The sequence below is a fragment of the Anopheles gambiae genome, chromosome 2 (genome assembly GCF_943734735.2).
Source record: "Anopheles gambiae chromosome 2, idAnoGambNW_F1_1, whole genome shotgun sequence".
Lineage (NCBI taxonomy): Eukaryota > Metazoa > Arthropoda > Insecta > Diptera > Culicidae > Anopheles > Anopheles gambiae.
The window spans coordinates 80,085,536-80,105,226 of record NC_064601.1 but is presented as its reverse complement, the minus strand read 5'-3'; the positions used below and the strand labels follow the sequence as shown (position 1 = coordinate 80,105,226).

The 19,691-nt window shown below is 44.8% G+C and overlaps 4 protein-coding genes across 11 annotated transcripts in view; 1 reads left to right on the top strand and 3 right to left on the bottom strand.

Moving 5' to 3' along the window:
- LOC1274724 (uncharacterized) overlaps positions 1-19,691 on the top strand; it is a 129,690-nt gene that overhangs the window by 56,577 nt on the left and 53,422 nt on the right. For 5 of the 7 annotated variants that reach the window (XM_061642305.1, XM_061642304.1, XM_061642302.1 and 2 more), the window contains exon 3: positions 864-980. The exons of 1 other annotated variant lie outside the window; for it this stretch is intronic. In XM_061642305.1, coding sequence (XP_061498289.1) covers positions 864-980 — 117 coding nt within the window. Of the gene's footprint in view, positions 1-510; positions 981-19,691 lie in introns of those variants that run through there. One more of the 7 variants, XM_061642300.1, reaches the window with a different exon arrangement.
- LOC5667187 (uncharacterized) lies at positions 2,233-9,056 on the bottom strand. Its single transcript, XM_001688464.2, has 3 exons — positions 8,352-9,056; positions 7,958-8,156; positions 2,233-4,240 (listed from the first exon to the last, which is right to left on the bottom strand). Exons 1-3 carry the CDS (start codon positions 8,563-8,565, stop codon positions 4,051-4,053), a joined length of 603 nt encoding a protein of 200 aa, XP_001688516.1. The 5' UTR covers positions 8,566-9,056; the 3' UTR covers positions 2,233-4,050.
- On the bottom strand, positions 10,448-12,531 carry LOC4576760 (uncharacterized oxidoreductase YoxD). Its single transcript, XM_061642307.1, has 6 exons — positions 11,919-12,531; positions 11,366-11,542; positions 11,183-11,255; positions 10,928-11,111; positions 10,732-10,857; positions 10,448-10,662 (listed from the first exon to the last, which is right to left on the bottom strand). Exons 1-6 carry the CDS (start codon positions 12,297-12,299, stop codon positions 10,584-10,586), a joined length of 1,020 nt encoding a protein of 339 aa, XP_061498291.1. The 5' UTR covers positions 12,300-12,531; the 3' UTR covers positions 10,448-10,583.
- Positions 13,484-18,330, bottom strand: LOC1274873 (17-beta-hydroxysteroid dehydrogenase 13). Of its 2 annotated transcripts, none has more exons than XM_001688463.2 (5): positions 17,350-18,330; positions 14,837-14,909; positions 14,529-14,712; positions 14,226-14,354; positions 13,484-14,161 (listed from the first exon to the last, which is right to left on the bottom strand). In XM_001688463.2, exons 1-5 carry the CDS (start codon positions 17,911-17,913, stop codon positions 14,062-14,064), a joined length of 1,050 nt encoding a protein of 349 aa, XP_001688515.2. In that variant the 5' UTR covers positions 17,914-18,330; the 3' UTR covers positions 13,484-14,061. The 2 variants fall into 2 exon arrangements, with proteins under 2 accessions (XP_001688515.2, XP_314062.5); XM_314062.5 differs by lacking the exons at positions 13,484-14,161; positions 14,226-14,354; positions 14,529-14,712; positions 14,837-14,909 and adding exons at positions 15,119-15,442; positions 15,512-15,637; positions 15,718-15,901; positions 16,071-16,143 and having other exon boundaries at positions 17,350-18,320.

The following is a 19,691-nucleotide window of genomic DNA, read 5'->3' as shown; positions in this document are numbered from 1 at the left end:
TCCGGGCGACTCCGGGCGACTCCGGACGATTCCGAACGACTCCGGATATTGAAGCGCTACCTACCTTCCGGAGTCGATTCCGAATTGATCGGAATCGGATCGGAGTCGACTCCGGATTTTTGCCAACTTTACCCATCACTATTACGTAGACTGCAAATTCCGATCGTATTTGAAATGTCGGAATGGTGTCTCAAAATAAAACGCCTAAATGTATGCAATAATGATTCGTTTTGTCGGACTATCGTTGATTTTCAAATTTTGAGCAAATTTTTTATTTTCATTTTGCATTGCACTCAATAACACTTGATGTAGCACACTTTGAGTGGAAGTTTGGTCAGTTTGAATCTAGTGGAACCGCTGGAAATACAGATGAAGAGAAACTTAAAACAAAACTATTCACTTAAATGCTTCTACGACACTATTGCGTGAAATTGATCAGTGAATTTTGAGCGAAGATCATGGCAAGCAATTGAAACATCTTTAGCAATATATTTAAGTTTGTATGCATTTGGTCACTTGCAGTGTCATCCTCATCACATATTTTCCGTTACGTCGTTTATCCTAGTTTATTCTTATCATAAAAATGGCATCAAAATGTGGTTCTGCTAAAAGAGAAACTTTTATTTTCATTTGCATACTGTTTGCATTTTCGTTTCACCGTTTATCTCCTTGTTTCGCGCGTTCCGTTCACAGTTGTATGCCATTTCGAATATTGATTTCGTCCTTCCCAGCATGCACACTGCGGTTTGATGGGTGCACGCACCTCGTGTCCGCCCTCCCTTTGCCACCTGTTTTCCCTTCGTTACCGATTTATTTCTCATCGCTCATACGTAATCATCCCGTGCATTTTATTATGTTTTCAGGACGTTGTGGCCACGGGAGTCCTTGTGAGCAATTGTGCTACGAGCTGCACGATGGCATGTACGAGTGCGACTGCTCGGAGGGATTCGAGCTGAACAAAAATGGCTATAGTTGCCAAGGTAAGTCGCCATCCACACGCCAACCGTTCCACCAATCACAACACTCTACTTTCACGCACGTCTCGACACCTTCTCCACAATAGGTTTTGTTTCTTGCTGTGTGGGTGTGAAACTACCACTCGGGGGAAAAATTAGGGAAATATTCACCTGCGGTATACTTTTGTTTGTGACGTCTGACAGCATTGGGTACGGGTTTTGATGTATATTTTGTAAACGCAACTAAGGCTAATGTTTGGGGCGAAACGAAAGCTGCTCCTTTTCTCGGTACGCCGTAACAGCTCCAAAATGGCCCAGCACTTCGAAGCGAACGGGAACTTTAAATCGCTTGTAATCCAGCCAGCGTGAGCAGATAAAGTGTGGCACCGCCGGATTAAAACAAGACGGATGGTAAACATTTCGCACGAGAACCATACCCGTTTGCTTGCACGTCAGCTTGGACTGACTCAAATGCTTCCCTTGCGTTCGTACGGAACGAAGCGAACAACAAGAATTAGGACAACGATTTGCAACAATCGGATAGATATGGTGAGATTTCGGGTGTAAAGAACGAGCCCTGACCGTGGACAGGTAGGACAGCTAGCAAAAAAACCAAAGGAAAAGCCAAAAGAAAAACCACCCAACACTATTCTGGGTTATCAGTGGCACGATGCGCTTTAGGGGTAGGGGTCCGATTTGTCATTTGTCGAGGTGGGCAAACCGAATCGAACCGAGAGAATGCTGCCTGGATCGCATGTAAATCATGCTTACCTATAGGATCGTGTATGTGCAAGCGTGTGTGTGTGGCGCATGGGAAACGTAGCCTACCTCATCCCCTCCCGGATGCTTTAATGGTGCAAGATTTTATTCGCGTTTTCCGGACCACTGTCTGCTGATAGCCGAGACCCGTTGTCGACTCGGTGGCGGCGAAAACAAGCGTTACCATTTGGGAGGCAGCACCAAATCCCTCCCCAATCCTTTCGGGAAGAAAAACTTTCGTCGAATCAGGGAAAATGAGAGCAATGGGCCGGCAGATAGCGCACACATGCACGCCACGGCTGAAAGCTGTTGAATGCAATAAATCTTCACCCGGCCAGGATGCCGGGTTCGCTGTTTCGAGGTGAAAAGTTTTGCGCTTTGCGTGCTTGTCGCGGTGTGTCCGGGGAATGGATATCTGGTCCGGCGTGGCCAGAAGTGTGCAGAGCAAAATGGTCAGCGGACCGAGAACAGTGTAAAGTGCAGCGAAGGAGGGACAGTGAATTAGAACGCCAGAAACTTTTAGAATTTAAATGTACGTTACTGTATTTCACTCTCAGACGATACGACGCGTATGGCACTCGAGTGAGCTCTCGGGTAAAATTTCTCCTGCCCAAGCCAGCGTTTACACCGTTTGGGTGGCTTGCAATTTTATTCACAACTTAAAACAAAGCAAATCACTTTTCCCTCCGTGGTCTTATCGAGCTCTAAACATTGTGTGCACAATCATAAAACGGTTCGCTTTGTCACTTTCTAGAAGCTAAATTTGCTCACTAGAATGAATTTCTAGGTGAAGCTAAACTGACGGGGATAATACGGCGGCGCTGGTTGTCGTAGAAAATCTATGACGCAATTTCGCTACATTCTATCACGCATTGTACCGTCCTGCTTTACATTATACACTAGATCAACATTGTAGAAGTTATTTATTTACAACAGTTCATTGCCACCGACTGGCATGTTTCCTAAAAGCATTTCGATTCCCTATTTTTTACGCTACCGGTAAGTGCACTTAATTATTGTTTTCTCTTCAGTTTCACTTTTTTCTCTCTCTCCTCCACGGCTCCTGATCGGACCGGCTCGTCCCTTTACATCTGACCCGGTGGAAGATAATTTATTCATATCCTACCTACCTACGCTAGCGAGATTTATTACAGTGTTGCCATTATTTCACACTTGACAACCTTTTATCGATCACATTTAACGGTTCACCGAATTGTTTAACTGTGGTTCCGCGTAGATGTTACGCGCACACGATGTAACATCTGTATATATGTATGTACATGCACAAGCACACACACACACGAACAATCACCCCCTTCCGTACGCATTTCCGCACGCATAAAAATGCACAAATTAGCCTTCGCAGTGGGCGCTTCGTAATCGAATCATTCGCACGTACGCGGTCGTTAAGCGCGTTGAAACTTGCCACAATCGAGCCACACGCTTTGCCAGCGCGGAAGCAGAATCGCTGAAAACCATTGATGGCTTAAGATGACTGTGACGGCAGCCGGCATGTAGCGCATTAGCCGTGAAAAATCGGTACCATATTTTGTTAGCAGCTTGGCGGTTGCTTTTTACACTACAAGTCCAATTGGCGTCGGCGCTAAAGGGTAAGAAGCGACGATGGAATTGGCTGCAGTGGGGTGTGGGGTGGAACAACACGCGGTGGGTAATAACCGAGAGCATCAGCTACTAAACCTAATCATCCGTATAAGGTAAACGGGCAACGGGTTTTTTTTTGTATTTAACACCCCTGCTGTCTGTCATACCGCTTTCCTACAACTTCCTGCAAATTGCTGAGCAGAGCTTCCACAATGCTTTGTTTGTTTGCATGCGCTTGTTTTTCGAGAGGGTTCCCCCTCTCGTTACATTAAAAAAATGCCAGCAACATGACTTCCTCGGGCGTTAACAATTGACTCTCGAACGCATCGTTACACATTGCACCGGGAGTAAATCGATCCGTTCCGTAGTTTTCTGGTTCGTTTGGCGAAAGAAAGCATGCGGCTTGCTGTATGCTGATTGTTGAACGGGACGGGGCGGAAGCGCTTGCTTTAGGCGTCGGGTTTTTTGGAATGTTAACTAAAACAGTCCAAACGATTGTTGAAGGTTTTTTTCGCCCGTAAATCCTATGCTTCTACTCGCTGGTCGAATTTACAGCTTTTGGGTGTGTTACGCTGCTCGAGACGCAAGCATTAGCGCAGTTTCTCATACGCTCGCACTGGTCGTGTGCGTACGCAATGCAACATAACACACACACACAGCGCTGGCATAGGCGCCCGGCTCGACTTGACTTGTTTCACTTGCGACTGGTGGTGGTTCCGTTGCTTACGCACTCCTACTTCAGGTGCACCACGTTGGTTAGCTTGAGCAGCTTTTTCGAGCTGTACGGGCAGCTCGGCCACAGATGGGAGCATCCGATCGGCGTCACGAGCGCATCACCAGCGTCCCTGAGCAGCTGGCCCATGTGTGCCGCAAAGTGCCATTTCGTCGGACTTACAGCCATCGTCAGCGATAAGGTGGTAGACCTGCCAGAAAGAGAAGGAAAAAAAATAAAAGTTTAGATAAAGCCTATCATTAGCTGCCGTCAAACGTGTGTAATATAGTACATTGTACATATTATTCCGTATTATTAAATGTGTCGTTATTTGTCGATCGAGTTTTAGTTTTCGCAGATCGCTGATACGCGGTACACAAGCTATGTCGGGGGCGGTTTATCGGGGTGCGCAGTCAGTTGTCGATGCTGAACTGTCCCGCAGGCGGTAGGAAGATTACAATCTGCGCCCAGCCCGGGCGAATCGAGAAAACGCTCAACACGCAACCAAGACGAAGCATATGGGAGAGAGCACGTGCGCCAAAGTGGCACAAAGTTTTGGACTGTGCTGTGGGGCACCCCGCCAACAGATGATTTCTCACCGCGTGGAACCGAAAACGGCACGGAACCGGATTGTTATGTAATGTGCCGGAGCACGTTGCGCTATTCGGTTGCACGTTGCGCGGGGCGAGAAAAAGCGATGATCGGCGTTGGTTGAAATTCGTTCATTTGTTTCGCGACCAGATCTGGATGGCGTTATGGTAAATTGTGTAAGCTCGGTTTTTAAAGGGGCTCACTATACCTGCAATAGATTGTTATTGCCGTGGATGGTATTATTCGTTTTGTATACTTCAAATAATTTGCAAAATTCAGCACTAAACAAGGAAGTGAAATATTTAAATTTAACAACAGAAATTGAGCTGTTCTATCATGGTCTGTTTTGAATTATTTATTATTCCTCTTCCATCTCGTGTACGCTTAACACAAGCAGTAAACTATGAAACTTTTATCCTTGCTTGTCACAGACGACATTAAAATTGAATCTGTCCCTCGCCAATTGCTAATTCATCGCAGGAAGTTTAAACCTATCTTCTCAAACGCGCACCGAGTAAATCGGAAGCGAAAGCCTCTTCCAGTAATCGAGAGAAAAAAAAAACTTATTTATAGGCCACTCCACCATTGGCTAACAATTCCATTACGAGATGCCGTGTTACAAACGGTTCTCGAACAAGGAGGTACACCAATAACACTGCGTTGTGTTGACCCTTCGTCCGACCCTGTATGGAAATTTCAGAACGGCACCTATCGAGTTATAGAAAACTAAAACCACTCCAAACGTTTCAACCCAACCCGACCCGACGGCAGAATTGCATTGCGCTTGGTTTGATCGTCTAACGCCTTATCGAAATTCAGCAAACGCCATGCACGACGCTCATGACATTTTATTGGCTCACATTTTGCGTGGCTACAACACCGAAGGTGAACAAGGTTCGCGACGATTGATTGCAAACGGGCAGCAGAACAAGGTGAGGAAGCTGTCGAGACATCAAGCAGTGCGCTTTTGCTACCGTGTGTGGTTGCAATCATGCCAAAATCAGTGCTAAGGGTTTTTGTGTTGTTTTGACGGTTGATAATTATGGACTAAATGCTAGCAGCAAGTGACTATCCAAGGTAGTTTATGATTTGTTTTAGCGACAGTTCAATGTTGCTGTTTCCAAAAAACAAACGACATTTAAAAACAATATAAATGCGTCAAAGTGCATTAGATTCAGAAAAAAACTGCAAGCAAACGACGCAACACGCCTTAACCAACGGTGCGGAAAAGAAACCGCGTGTGTAAAGCGAACGAAAGTTTGACCGTGTGTTACTCAACCGTTGCAAATACGCACATTACATTGCCTCACGGAACCCAACGCAAGGGACAGAAAGGGAGGGCGAGACCACCACCAGCGTCGATCGACGTCCGAAAAAAGCCGTTCCGATTGTCATTCCGAGCGCGTTTTGAAGAGAGTGACCCATGGCCGCCACCAAACGGGTGGCTTTATTTTCGCGGCACAGCGTTTTGCGTACAAACCGCTCAATTATCCGGCGGTAGAGTTCGCGGTGGCCAACACCAACAACGCCCCGACACAAGTGAGTGGTTGCGAGTGAGCGACCGATGTAAAGTGTGGCCCAGCGTAGCGTGGACGCTACCGAAATGGCTACGATCACGGTACATCGAGTTCGTTCGCAAGAGCGGGATGGTCGTTGTTGTTCGAAATTCATAACAGACCCCCTACTGCAGGATGCGGCAGGGTGGGAAAACGGCGGAAGAGAAAGAGAGGGCAACAAAACAACAACAGCAGCAGCGACCAACACACTTGGTTGACGTTACCATCGGCGTTGGCCTGAAGTGGCTGACCTCGATCGATTCGAGTCTAAATCCACACAGATACTAATGCACAAGTTCTGGTTGCATGCGAATGGCGTTTTAGTGTCTCGTGGGCATATTCCGATGGATGAAGTGATTACACCTAATTTCGTTTAATGCGGCACTAACTTACAAACATTTAGACTTGAGTGATCTTAAGACACGAACCCTCTGAATTTGCGCCTGTTTGTAAAATAACATTTTAAAGTACAACCGTCAGATTGTTTATTTTCTTGTTGTTGGCCTTGACCTATATTGATTACGTTTCGAGCAACATGCAGAGCTAATTGCGTCACTTTCACCACGCTCAAGGTTAAAGAAACAGAAACAAAAGTGCAGAAATGATGCTTGTTGGCCATCATTCGCATGGTACCCAAAATTAATGGAAATCGCGTGGATTGGCGAAACTATTGACCTTTAACCAGTACCCATGTAAGGGCCCTGCGGTTACATTTACCATCCAGTATTTCGGATTTTTTTCACACTCTTTTGTGTTATTTTTGCTCCTTCCGAGAAAACTGGTTGGTTGACAGTGATGTAATACAGTGTGTTCAAGCTTCATTGAGCAACTGAGGGAAATAAAATGTTACAACCAGATGCTGGATGTGCTCTGCTCCAATGAGCTAAAAATGGAGGGAGAGGAGGGAAGAGAGTGTTTTTTTTATCACTCACGTAGCGTTCGTAATGCATCAAGCCTCCGGATCCGGAGCCGTCTGCGAAGGCACAACAATTTCATATGTTGTGGTTCGACCAAGGATCGCTGCGTCATCGTCTGCTTCCACGCTCATAAAGCCATCGATTCATTCGCACACGTGCCACAAATGATCGAGACCTACAAGTGAACCCCGCTGAGCAAACTTCCAGAAGTAAGGGCGTTCTTCGTAACACTTTCCTCTCTCGACAGGCATTGGTAGGCGTGGAGCGGACTGTAAGACGCTTCTAGATGTGTGACCATTAATTTGGGCTTTTGTGTGTTTCATTGCGTCAGTGCGATGCTTCCGCATTCGAATGTTCCAGCACACGGCGACTCGACGACGAAATCGTTCCCGTTCTCGCCACGATAAAATCATTGTAATGAGAAGCTTAGCGATTGCATCGTCCAGGTGAGATGCACTCTTAAACTAGAGCAATTTCGTCACCGAAGCCAATCTACAGTGGAATAAACCAATTTCCATCGCAGTAAACAAAGCAGCAAACAGGGGAAATCGGTCCCTACCGGCTTCTCGATTGCAGCACCCTCGGCAGACTCTAATGTTATTGAACCGTTCCGATGCAGTTGCTGTGGCATGTAAGCGATCGCGCGGGGTACTGCGTACGCATGCGCAACTTCCCTTTCACTTCCAGTTCCGAACGGGGCTTCGCGGGCCACACCGAGAAGCAGTCAAAACTGGTTTTCATTTCAATGACCCACAATAGACCCACAAACGATGTAAGCTCACGCACGCACGCACGCACGATCGCACAGCAGTGAGTGGAAGTTCCCGCAGCACCGTCTTGCACCGAACAGGTCCTTGCGCTTACCTTATCAGTGAGAGCAGATCCCGCTCGCGCACGTTCAGTGAGTAGTTGGGTTTGGCCGCCATCTCGCACAGCAGCTTCGGAAGGCACGCTTCGCGCAGGGAAGCTTTCAGCTTTTCCTTGCGCGCTGCCAGCTCTGCCGCCGAGAGGCCGGTCGTGTCTTGGTCCTGATCGAAGTCACCGTCTACATTGCTACTGATTTCTGTGAAGCAAATACAAAAAACAAGGCGCACGCACGACACCAAATCGATAAAAAACGCATTTCATCCATAGGCAGGGCGGGGCACTAATGACGGTAATAAAGTGTGACGGTTCTGCACGTTTTATGCATTGTACGCCTGTTATACTATCGAAGCTATTTATTTATCACCCAAGCTCCAAGGTTCTGGTCACCTACCATTTGATGGACTGGAGCGTGTTTGAGCACCGGTAGCAGTTTCTTTTCCGGTGGGAATCATTTTGGCCGTGTTTGCCTCGACCTCGGTAAAGCCGGATAGGAGTGACTTATCTTTGGGCTCCTTGCGGGCCCCGCCATATCCAAGCAGGTCGCCGAATATGATCACTACGAAGGCCATCACAAATATGATACGGAAACGCCACGCCACCTCCATGGTAAGATGTAATGCCCTGGTACAGCGCGCTGGTACGATCTGTTACCACCTCGAGTTACAGCATTCGATTTACACTGCTGACAGATCGCACTCAAGTAACGCTACGCGCACCACGTTTATGTATGCAATCGTGTCACAACGTTCACTTTTCTGTTTTGAGCAATATTTAATATTACAGCTGCTCCGCTTGCGAGCACCTTGAACTCCACCCCACAAACCACTCGATCTTCGAACGCATTCAAAACACAATGTGGTCCATAAGCTCTCTGCAGAAACGGTGGATACTGTTTGAATGAAGAAACGCTAACTTCGCTTCGCAGACACTGGTTGTTGTTTCACTTCAGCACAATCGCTGGCTGTTCACCGATTTCACTCACTGCGCTGGTTTGATCACGCACGATCGGTGTGTTTATGGGTAGTGAATCGGCACGGACGCTGTACGAACGCTGTGACCGATCGCGGGTACACTCAGAAAGCAAAAGTGCACACCTGGGCGCGAACCTGATCGTAGCTTACCTCCGGCTGTCGTTTGCTGTGGTGAGCGTGAGAGGTGGGAGCATTGGAGGTCTGCACACTATCGTGTTCAATTTCGAAAAGGTGCAGCATTGATAATTTATAAAAAGAAACGACTAATCTAGCCATGTGTGTTTAAAAAAGGTACTCAATGCGTTTTTTTTTTTTAAACTTGACTACTTTAGTGATTGTAAACTGCTTGTTTCTCATCAACGAATAAAAATTTGCACTATTTTTAATTTTGAATAATTGAAGAATATTGACCACAAATAAATGAAGTTATACAGCAAAACGAGTTTTGATGCTGTTTACTTGCCACCATGCTTACCATTGTACTTGGGTCGCGAGTTCTTTCGTGTGCTTTTACAGCAGCACTCATTCTCATTTTTCACCTATGTGCAACCACAAATAATGCTTCATGGTGAGAAACGCTCCAACAATGATCGTCAACTTTATTCACTCATCGTGCTCACATTGTGCATCGTGAGAAGAATACAGTTTTAACAACTGATGATTTGTCTCCTTCTATTACATTATGATATGAAATGAGTCAACGGATTTTTATTTGCTCTGTAAAAGAGCATAATCATGTAAATTCAATAATTTGAATTAATATGTATAGTAAAACTGTTAATTAAAAAAACATCTTTTGAATAAAGCCAATAAATTAAACAATTTTTAATAATTTATCATTAAAAAAGCTAGGAAAATACTTTTATACGTCTGTTTTAAACAGTCAATATATGGAAGTGTTATTCAAGAAATAATTAAAATAATTAAATAATGTACCTATAGTGGTGGTAGTACCAATAGTGGTGGTTTTACATTAAAATACGGTTTTACTAAAATTATTTACCTTTTGACCATGTTTATGAATTTTTAGGTGTTTTTATTTACCATAGTGTCATTATAGGTACATAAAACTAGCATGTTCCTATAGTGGTTGTAGTTCTAAAATCAATAAAAAGCAGGTCTTTTAGATTTTTTATAAATGAACATCAACATTTCTTTAGGGGGGTTTTTTTTATTCTGCTTATTCAGGAGGAACGGCTTAGCCGTATTACATGTATACGTTATTCTTTATAGGCTCTAGAAATCAATTTTGTTAAAGTTGTGTATGTAATTAATAATTGAAACTCAAATAATTCGATCTGCATTATATGAACAGCCACGATAGAAAGATAATTGAATCGTCTTATAATTGAATCGAGATTGGTGTCTATGAAGAAGATACGCTTCATGTAATGAATATTTGTGCAAAATTGAATACGAATTTTTAATATTTATTTGATTCGCTTTTATTGAGCTATGAATCTGCAGTATAAAAAAAACTATTCTTTCTGTTAAAAAGATGGGCTAAACACTAGCGTAAAGAAAGGTAAAGATTTAATTTATTCAGTTTTCTTTTTAACGACATTTGCATTGCGAAAAATTAATAGATACATAAGGTACAGGATGGCAGATGGCTTGAATATACAATGTGCAGCTTAATGTTAGCTGCAAAACTATCGCTCCATGACATTGGGAATGCTGGTCCTGAGCAAACATCTTTTGGCCAAATGTGCTACTTTAAAAGGAAGATTTCTGGAAGATAAAATGTGAATAAAATAGTTCATTAATATTGATTTCATCCAGGCACATCCCCAAACTTACTCATAAATCCCAACGAAAGGTCCAACAACTTTCGGTATGTAGACGTGCGCCTTGTTGTAAAGTATTCCACCAACAACTGCTCGAGCCACCGTTTCACTACGCATGATGGGAACCCGATTTTTTATGCTACAAATATGGAACAAAAACGATTGTTTAGACAATGAACAAAAAAAAACTATCAATGTGCTATTCTTACCCCATCTTCTTCAGTGCATCCATAAGCTCGAGGCGTGTTTTGATGAAGCACGGGTAGACGGTTGTGGTTTTAACGATATCGTCAACGCCCTCGTTGTGTAGCTCGCTGGCAAACGAACCCATCAGGCCACGGACGCCGTACTTGGAGGCGGCGTATGTAATAATGCGCTCGATTGGCAGGTACGCTGTGGGATGAGTAGCGCAAGCGGTTAACTCTCCAACCGATGCCAAGAACAGCGCGACTTATAGTACTTACAGGCTATTGATGCGATGGCCACAATGTGACCTCGCTTTCGCTGGATCATATCATCCGTGAAGACACGTAGCGTCTGGCGGTGCACATTGGACGAGCGGCACGGAACATAGAGCGAGCCGCAATGAGGACAATTAATTTGTGTACAGTTCGTAATCAAAATACTCGTCCACACCGTGTACCTACCCAGAGATGGGACAGCAGGTTGATTTCAATCACCTTCTTCAGATCGTCCGGTGTGCCCTCGCGTAAGGACATCAATGGCAGGACACCGGCATTGTTCACCAGAATATCGACCGGGCCCAGCTTGGACGACACCTCCCTTTTCAGGTTGCTTACCGCCTCGAACGAGGAAACATCGGCCTGCCGATAAGGAAACGGGAAAACGTGGTGCCCCATTAGTCCCGCATCGGTCCCCGCTGTATGTTAGGTGAATGGCAGGGCATTGCAACGACACACCGAGTGCACCGTGTGGAATAAGCCGGGCAAAACTAGTTGCAGTTGATTACGCCGGTTATGTGCACCATCACTGGTGCACTGGCGCTTGCTCAATACCACCGAGCTAGTTTGAACGCGGCAGGGCGACGTTAGGTAATAGTGAGCCCCCGGAAAGGTGTGCAGCAAGCGAAAAAAAAGCGCAGACAAAACAAACACCAAAACAAACACACAACACACCCCTTTGTGTGCTGGGCTTGACAAAGCGTCCGGAGGCCGGCTGCCGTTTTTCATCGCTCCTTACCTTAAAGAATTGTGCCTTCACGCCCAGCTTCCTAACGTCGGCAACAGTTTGTGCACCATTGACATCGTCCAGGTCGACCACGGCAATATGACAACCAGTCTGGGCGAGCTGCAGACAGATGTCCCGGCCGAGTCCGTTCGCACCGCCAGTAACGAGCGCCGTCCAGCCGGATATGTTCTTCTTCGTTGCTTTGCGCGTCAGCCCGGCAAAGAACTGCACTACGAGCGGTACTAGCAGGACAAAAAATGTCACCACATCCAGCACAACCGAAGCGACAAAGCGGAGCGTCTCGACCAGACTTGCCCCTGCCCTGATGGATGTGGGCTTCCCACTTAGTGCCTTCTGGTACGGCGTTTGGCCGATGTTATGTAAACTTTGCATTGTGTTGCCTTGCGCCTGCCCTGAAACGTTGCGCTGCACAAAACTGCACACACTGCACTCGCTGCTAGCTTCTGTCTCTATCGCGATAGCACTCGTGTGTGTATGTTTCTGTGTGTGTATAACTGTGCAGGGTAAGTATCGTGACGGTGCTGTTTGATTTTGCTACTCCGTTTGAACCACTCCGGGCAAACACCGAAGCGTAACTGATCGCGAATTGTGGCGCGCAAACTGCAGTTGCAGCTGCAAATGACTCGCAGTGCGTTAGCGAAACCCTTTTTTCAAACCCTACCCACTGGAACTTACCGTTAATGGGCCCCAACGGGCCAGCCCACCCGGCAGTTGTTTTGGTTTGGAAGGACCGAGAAAAAATGGTTTTGTGTGTGCAATTTAGTAACGTACTAAGTGGAAAGTTCTCAAAACAGTGCTTGCTGCAACCACAACAAGGAAGGAAAATATTGTGGGTCTCCGATTGTGAAAGTTTTCTAAAAGCAGAAACGAAAACATACTTTATGTGTATAGCAATCATGTAAAAACTCATTTGTAGTGTTTGTATTTTTCCATTGTAAACTATTTCTCCACTGAAGATGCGTAAAAACCTATGACTAATGATGTACGACAAACATATCGTAAATAATGCATACAATCAAACCTACAAAATATTATTTTTACACAGCATAAGCGATTGGAAAAGACTAAAACTACAAATAAAGAAAAAAATATAACCACAATAGACCCATGGTACGGTCATCAGTTCGCATAATTCAAACACATGCTCGTCGTGGGTTCAGACCTCATATGGACCACTCGTAGCAAGGACTGACTATCCGGCTGGCTTGATACGATACTAAATAGGCCTCGAAAGCCTGTAAAAGGATAGGATGACCGCGTAAGTCGTTACGCTAATAAGAAGATTCAAGATATCTACAAAAAAAAACTATCTAAAACTAAGTAACAATCGTTGTTCTTGTGCCCTGGAAAATTCATGTTTTCGTAAAAAAAAAACAAAATAAGAATTCAAATTAAGTTGTTTAAGGAAATTATAAACATATCCACAGGGATAAAAATAAGAATTATGTAGATATGTAGATTAGAAGCGTTTGATTACAAAACTACAAAAATGAAAATATAGCGCAACTTACCATTACTTTAATTAATAGCTCTATTCAAAATTTAGACACTCAACATACCTATTCATCAACTAAGAATTTATTTGATATGACCAAGTTTTGAATCATAAAATGGAATTTACCACGTTTTAAAAATGCTATACTTCATCAAGTTTATAACTGCTCGTAGAATGTTTCAAACTATTCAAACTGGGCAAAAGTCAGTGTTTATAACCTAAATTTTATACTTGAAATGTTTTCAGTCTCAGTGTCGATCAGCCTGTGAGTAGTTTATGTATGAAGTAGTTTCAATATCTCTTAAAAACATGCCCGTCATGGGTTCAATGTCAAAGACACTTGACGTTATCAAAATTGCCGTGCAACAGATTTTTTTTAGTATGGACTTTTCATCGAGTATCTTCGATGTTGGCTATACGGCGCAACTCTATTGGACGGTGTGTCTTAACCCACGATTATATTATACAAATGTACTGTGTCACCGATCAAACAGGCGTTTGTTTTGTTTTCTTTCGATAAGAAAATTGATTTTCAGGAACTCTACATTTCGTAAAGGAAACACCTCACATTTTGAAAATCGTTGATTGTGGCTCACGCAAATGTCATTCTATCATACTTGGAAATACTTTGAAATTTTCTCATTCTGCGCTCGAATTTTTCTTGGTCCTGTCCATCAGCGTTGGAACTTTTCCCATTATTGTTTGAATCAGTAAACTGGTTAGTGCATAAGGAAGTATTCTGAAATAATTGAAATGATTAATATTGGTCTACTCCAGAATACATTTATTGCTTTAGATCTTACCCGCTTAGATACATGAATAACCGGATGAAAAATGGTGCGGCATAGACGTCGACCTGTCCCCTTAACATTCCTTCGATAGCAGAGTCTGCCACATTTTCAGGCGTCAGAATGGCCAGCTTTTCATCCAAACTATAAGAAGAATCAGTTTAAACCAAAATAATTAAAAGCGTTTTAATGATGCACTGTCCGAGACCATTATAAGTATGTAACTATATTGAGTATATTTTGAAGTCCCACTGCAAGGGGTCTATACCCTGTCGGCAGAAGTTGTAGTACAACCCATCGTGACCAAAATGTGCTCACCTTAATTCGCTCAACAGATCCATTAGTTCCTTTCTGGTGGCGATGAAGGTTGGAAATAGGGTAGTGGCTACAATTTTCTCCCCGAAACCATCCATCGTTAGCTCGCGCTGTAATGCCTGCATCATCCCGCGTATTGCAAACTTGGTAGCAACGTAGGAGACGGTCCGCGGCATTGGTAAACAACCTTCAATGGCAAACCAAGAACGTATGTTAGTGAGTAGAGTCTTTGGTAAATAAAAATCAAACCTTCCCTCATTGAAGGGCAAGAATGCAGAATCGTTTGACGATTTGTGCTGCAGTTTGCATACCCAGTATTGAGCTGACGGCAAGAATGTATCCTCGCTGGCGCTGCTTCATTCCATCGATGAACGTGCGGATGGTCTGTTGAAATTGTACGAATCGAGCAAAGAAAAGAAATAAAATAATAAGCACGTCAAAGCAAGAACATACTGCAACTGTGAGCCAAGCTTATTGAAACCCATCTTTATCGAATCTCAATGTCATCGTCATTTCGATTGTCTGAAGAGAGCCCAGAGCTTCCCAAGGCGGTCATGTTGGAAGTGGGCAGTGCTTGCATAAGCAAAGGTCAATCACATTTCACTCACGGTGTGAGCGTTATTAATGCTGCTTTTTTATTATTGGCTAACGGTGTGGTGGGACAAATTGGGTTTGAACCAATGTTGCGATTGTTTGTACGTTGGACGTTGCGTCACTAGCGCTGCATAATTGCTATCTATTTCGGATGCACTTTTGCCGATGAAAAATGATGCGAGTACGCCTAGACTGTTCGGCTCAAGGTTGCTTGCAGGCGTTGGAAGAGGGGGGACCTCTATCGTTAGTGTGCCGTTAGCTTCGGTATTTTCCCTCTCATTACGCATGACACCAGCAGGTGCCGCAGGCCTGCCGGTAAACATCTGCAAAGAGAGTACGCTTTGAGCGTTTTCCTTCGGTTTGGTGGGAGTTGGGTCGTTTGCAACACTTACTCGAACTGCTTGCTGAACAATGCCATAATGTTCGGCACGAACACTTCTCGCTTGTTGATCAGCACGCCCCAAACGATCTGCTCCGCCACCTGCTCCGGCGTGAATACGTAGAAACGCTTCAGGAAGCTAAAAATATAGTGAAAGCAGTTATCATCTCAATTCCTCCACCTACGGCTAAGCGTCTCCCGCACGCATCGTCCAAGTACTTGAGCTTGTCGAGCATATCCATAAACTGTTGCCGGGTGGCAATGAGGGCCGGATAGACACAGGTCGTCTGTATCGTGTTCTGCAAACCGTCCATACGCAGCTCACTGTTGAGCGATTCCATCAGTGCCCGCACGGCGTACTTTGTGACCGTGTACGGAATGAAGCGTCCCACCGGGAAGTAGGCTGCAAGGTAGACCTTCATTAATTCTGGATCAAACAAACCAGTCGACCTTGATTTACCGGCCCGAAACCTGGTGCCGGTTTCCTGGCGCGCAGGGCAAACGCAAGGGTTGCGAATGTGCTGGTGCTCGAGTTTGGTGCAGAGTGCACTGACCCGTCGCTCACTACTTACCCGCGATCGAAGCGATTCCGACGATGTGACCACGGTGCCTAGTGATCATGCCTGGCATGAAAGCGCGTATCGTCTAGGTGTATGTGTTTGTGTGAAAGGAAATAACCTCAAAATATTAAAACATTCTGAATGGTGCAAAAATAAAAACCCGCTCAAACGGGTGGAGTGGGAAAAGGTTAGCACACAGGAAAAAAAGCAAGTATGTTTGCATGCAAGGACTTTAGGGTACATAAACCAGTTACAGAATAGAGAAAGGGGTGCTCACCAGGTTCCTTTTACTTTTTCACACAGTAATTTTATGGTACACTATTTACAATGTATTTTTGGTGCGATTCACACCCACATTCACTTGGACCTGAAACTTTTGAGACGTTGTTGGTTTAAGATCAATTCCGACGTACATACTTTATTGACAGCTTGGTAGTATTGATGTATTGCACTGAGAGTATTGAAAGTGTAACGGACCGAAAAATTGTGTAGCCAATTAATGTTATGTTCATGATGCATATAGGTTGATTTTTATTTTAAGTCGCTTGAGTTTGGTTTCACTATCGGCATTCGGATCATGACTTGTGGGGATGGAATTGGGTCGACCCGAAAGATCACTAGGTACTGAAAAACATAAGCGACTACGATCAGCAGGTACAGTGAATATGGGTCGAAACCAGATCAAAGTAGGTTTAAATCCCTGCCAGAACTTGCTGCATCGACCGTTCGGAATCATTTACGTTTTCGTGCACCTGATGAACCAGCGGGTCGATTCGAATGATCGATTCTTTAGGTCCCTGTAGATACGGATCGACCCGCACATGATGTGCATGATGGGCACTTTCAATCGATAAATAGGCAAATATGTCTTACTGTGCATAATTGTGTCTATAATTTCCATGTTTTCATATCTGCTTCATTAATGATTTAATTTTTACAATTTTTCTTCAAGCTGTTTTTCTTCAGCAAGATTGCAGAATTCTTTTTTTCTTTTAAATGATATACAATTATGATAAAGCATGTCTTTTTATTTACATTTTTAAGAAAGTAATTAGATGCAACATTTTTCGATATTGTTTAACCTCAGCATTAAATTAATGAAGCAAAAAAACACAAATTTAAACAGCATTTTAATCTTTTTTAGAAAACAGCCTTTTCGAAGAGGTTAATCACTTGTTTTGATTTTTTTTCTTTGCACAAAACCCACCAATGAATTCCTTTGACTATTTACAAAACACAACATTTGGTTTAGCAAGAACAACTATAAAACGAACTTTCTTACTCAACTTACCCAGAAGTGCGACAGTAGATTAACATTAACGATGCGCTCCAGGTCGGCCGGTTTGCCTTCGCTGAGCGAAAGCACCGCCAGCAGGCCAGCATTGTTGACCAGCACGTCCACTGGGCCAAGCTTGGATTCAACCTCCAGCCGCAACCGTTCTACCGCCTCGTAGTTGGCAATATCGGCCAGAAAAGCTTCCGCCTTCACGCCGAGCGCGCGCACGTCTTCTACGGTCCGTTGCGATCCGGCCAGATCGATATCGACCACGGCCACCTGGCAGCCTTCCCGGGCCAATCGAAGACATAGCGCCCGCCCCAAACCGTTTGCACCGCCGGTAACGAGGGCGGTGTGGCCGTGGATTGATTTCTTCTTGCTCGGTAGCACGAGCCCAACCAGACCGCTGAGCGCGAGTGGGATCAGCTGCAGCAGGAACTTTACCGTGTCCGGTATGACATGGTTAACGACGAAACGAAGCAATCGAAGCGGCTGGCTACTGGCCGCGCTCCGGTGGGCCAACTTGGCCGGGACGTAGCCATTTTCGGCGTTCGTAAAGTAGGGCACTTCGGTGGCCATATCCGTTCAGCACGATCAGGCTTAGCTTAAAACACACCAATGCATAAAACCGATCTGTTCACCGAGCACTCCGTAGCACAACTGACGGCACCAGCTACGAGCTAAACGTGTTCGTGGGTCTCCTTCACTTAAACTGAACCCACCAAATGGAGCATCTCCCCGCCGAGACGGTTTGGTGGCGCACCACACATGAAACACAAAAAGATCTCTCAGCATTGAACATGCGCGCGTCTTTGCCTGAGCACCGGTTTTGTGGCAATCGTTTCATCTCCTTCACACTCGAACCGGTGGCGGGCCGGGCCTTGCATGCATTGCGACCAGTGCGTGCCAGGCGCCAAATGGAGTGAACGGTTCGCGGCGCTGCAAAGCAGCCCCGTGGAGTGATGTAGGTATGGATGACCTTCGATGAGTTCTGTGTTCCGAAGGTGTCCATGCATCACTAAGGTCCCGCGGATCGACCATGCGCTATAAGTACACTGTACAGTTATTCTTTGTGCACGTACTACCACGATTTGTATAGTTGGTGGTGGGTTTTTTGTGTCTTCTGATGATACAAATGCACTACTGAACTTTTGCTAAGCACTATGAGTTACTTATTACAAATAGTCATAAACCATTGTTCGTTTCTTCAATATAAATCTTACTTTATTCAAGGGTCATTTGGCACATTCTTGGAGTTCGAACATTATCAACAGTATTCTTTATGTAGAAAAGCCTCATCACATAAACTAGTAGCTCGAGTTAATGGCTACATTCTTGAATATGGTACAAAACACTAGAAATTAAAACAACGCTTTACCAGTGGCTACTAACGCGCATGCAGCAGTGCGTAGAAACATTACTACTAAACAGTGAGATAATTATTCATCTCTCACCTATTTTCGCATTCGATGCCAGGCCTATTCACTAATTACGCTTAGCCGTTAATTGATAATCAGATGACGAATGAAACATGATCATCATGCAGCGATTGTTCCCCTGATGTGTGTGCCGTTCGGAAGTGCACGAGGCAAATAATTATGCACCTCCAGCGTCTCAGCGTGACCCAACAGCAGCAGGTTGGAGCAGCAAGCGGGAGCCGACTTTCTCGACTTTAACGGATGTAAATTTTTTACCGCCCATCTGCCCTCCATTGAATCGGCTGAGTTTCACCCGATTCAATTTAATTCACTTCCCTCCCTTTTAAAGATAGGGTGAAATGGCTAATTTTATGTACTTCAATTTTTCTGCCCATTAAATGCGACGAATTATGCCCGCTTGCGACCGGTGGGTACGTGATTTGAATGAGCCGATCGAACGCAACGCCAAAGGTCACGGTAATTAGTGCATCTTCGCGTGTTGGAGCGTATAACGTTCGATTAAACCTACTCCTGGAAAGGGCCAATTAATGCAAACCATCACACATACAAACAAAACAAAAAAAAATGCCCGCCTATTTATGCACCCACCCATGATGACGATAATGTGGCAAATATTACGCTGGCGCAAGTTAATGAAGCCGTTCGGCGTATGTGCGTGTATATATATTTCCCCTCACCAAAGCATCCAGCCATGTTGAGAGGAATTGGCAACAAATGATCGACTCATCAAGCTAGGCAAACAGCGCCGTGCGCGAACGTGAAACTTCGAGTCATTTTGTTTGGCTAGTATGTCAGCGCCTCTTTCATCAGGTACGACGATATTGCTCTTCAATGAAGCATTCCGGCAACAGTAATTGAGTAATTGGATACATCCAACATTGTCGCTTTTCACGTTCAGCACCCACCACTGGGTCGCGC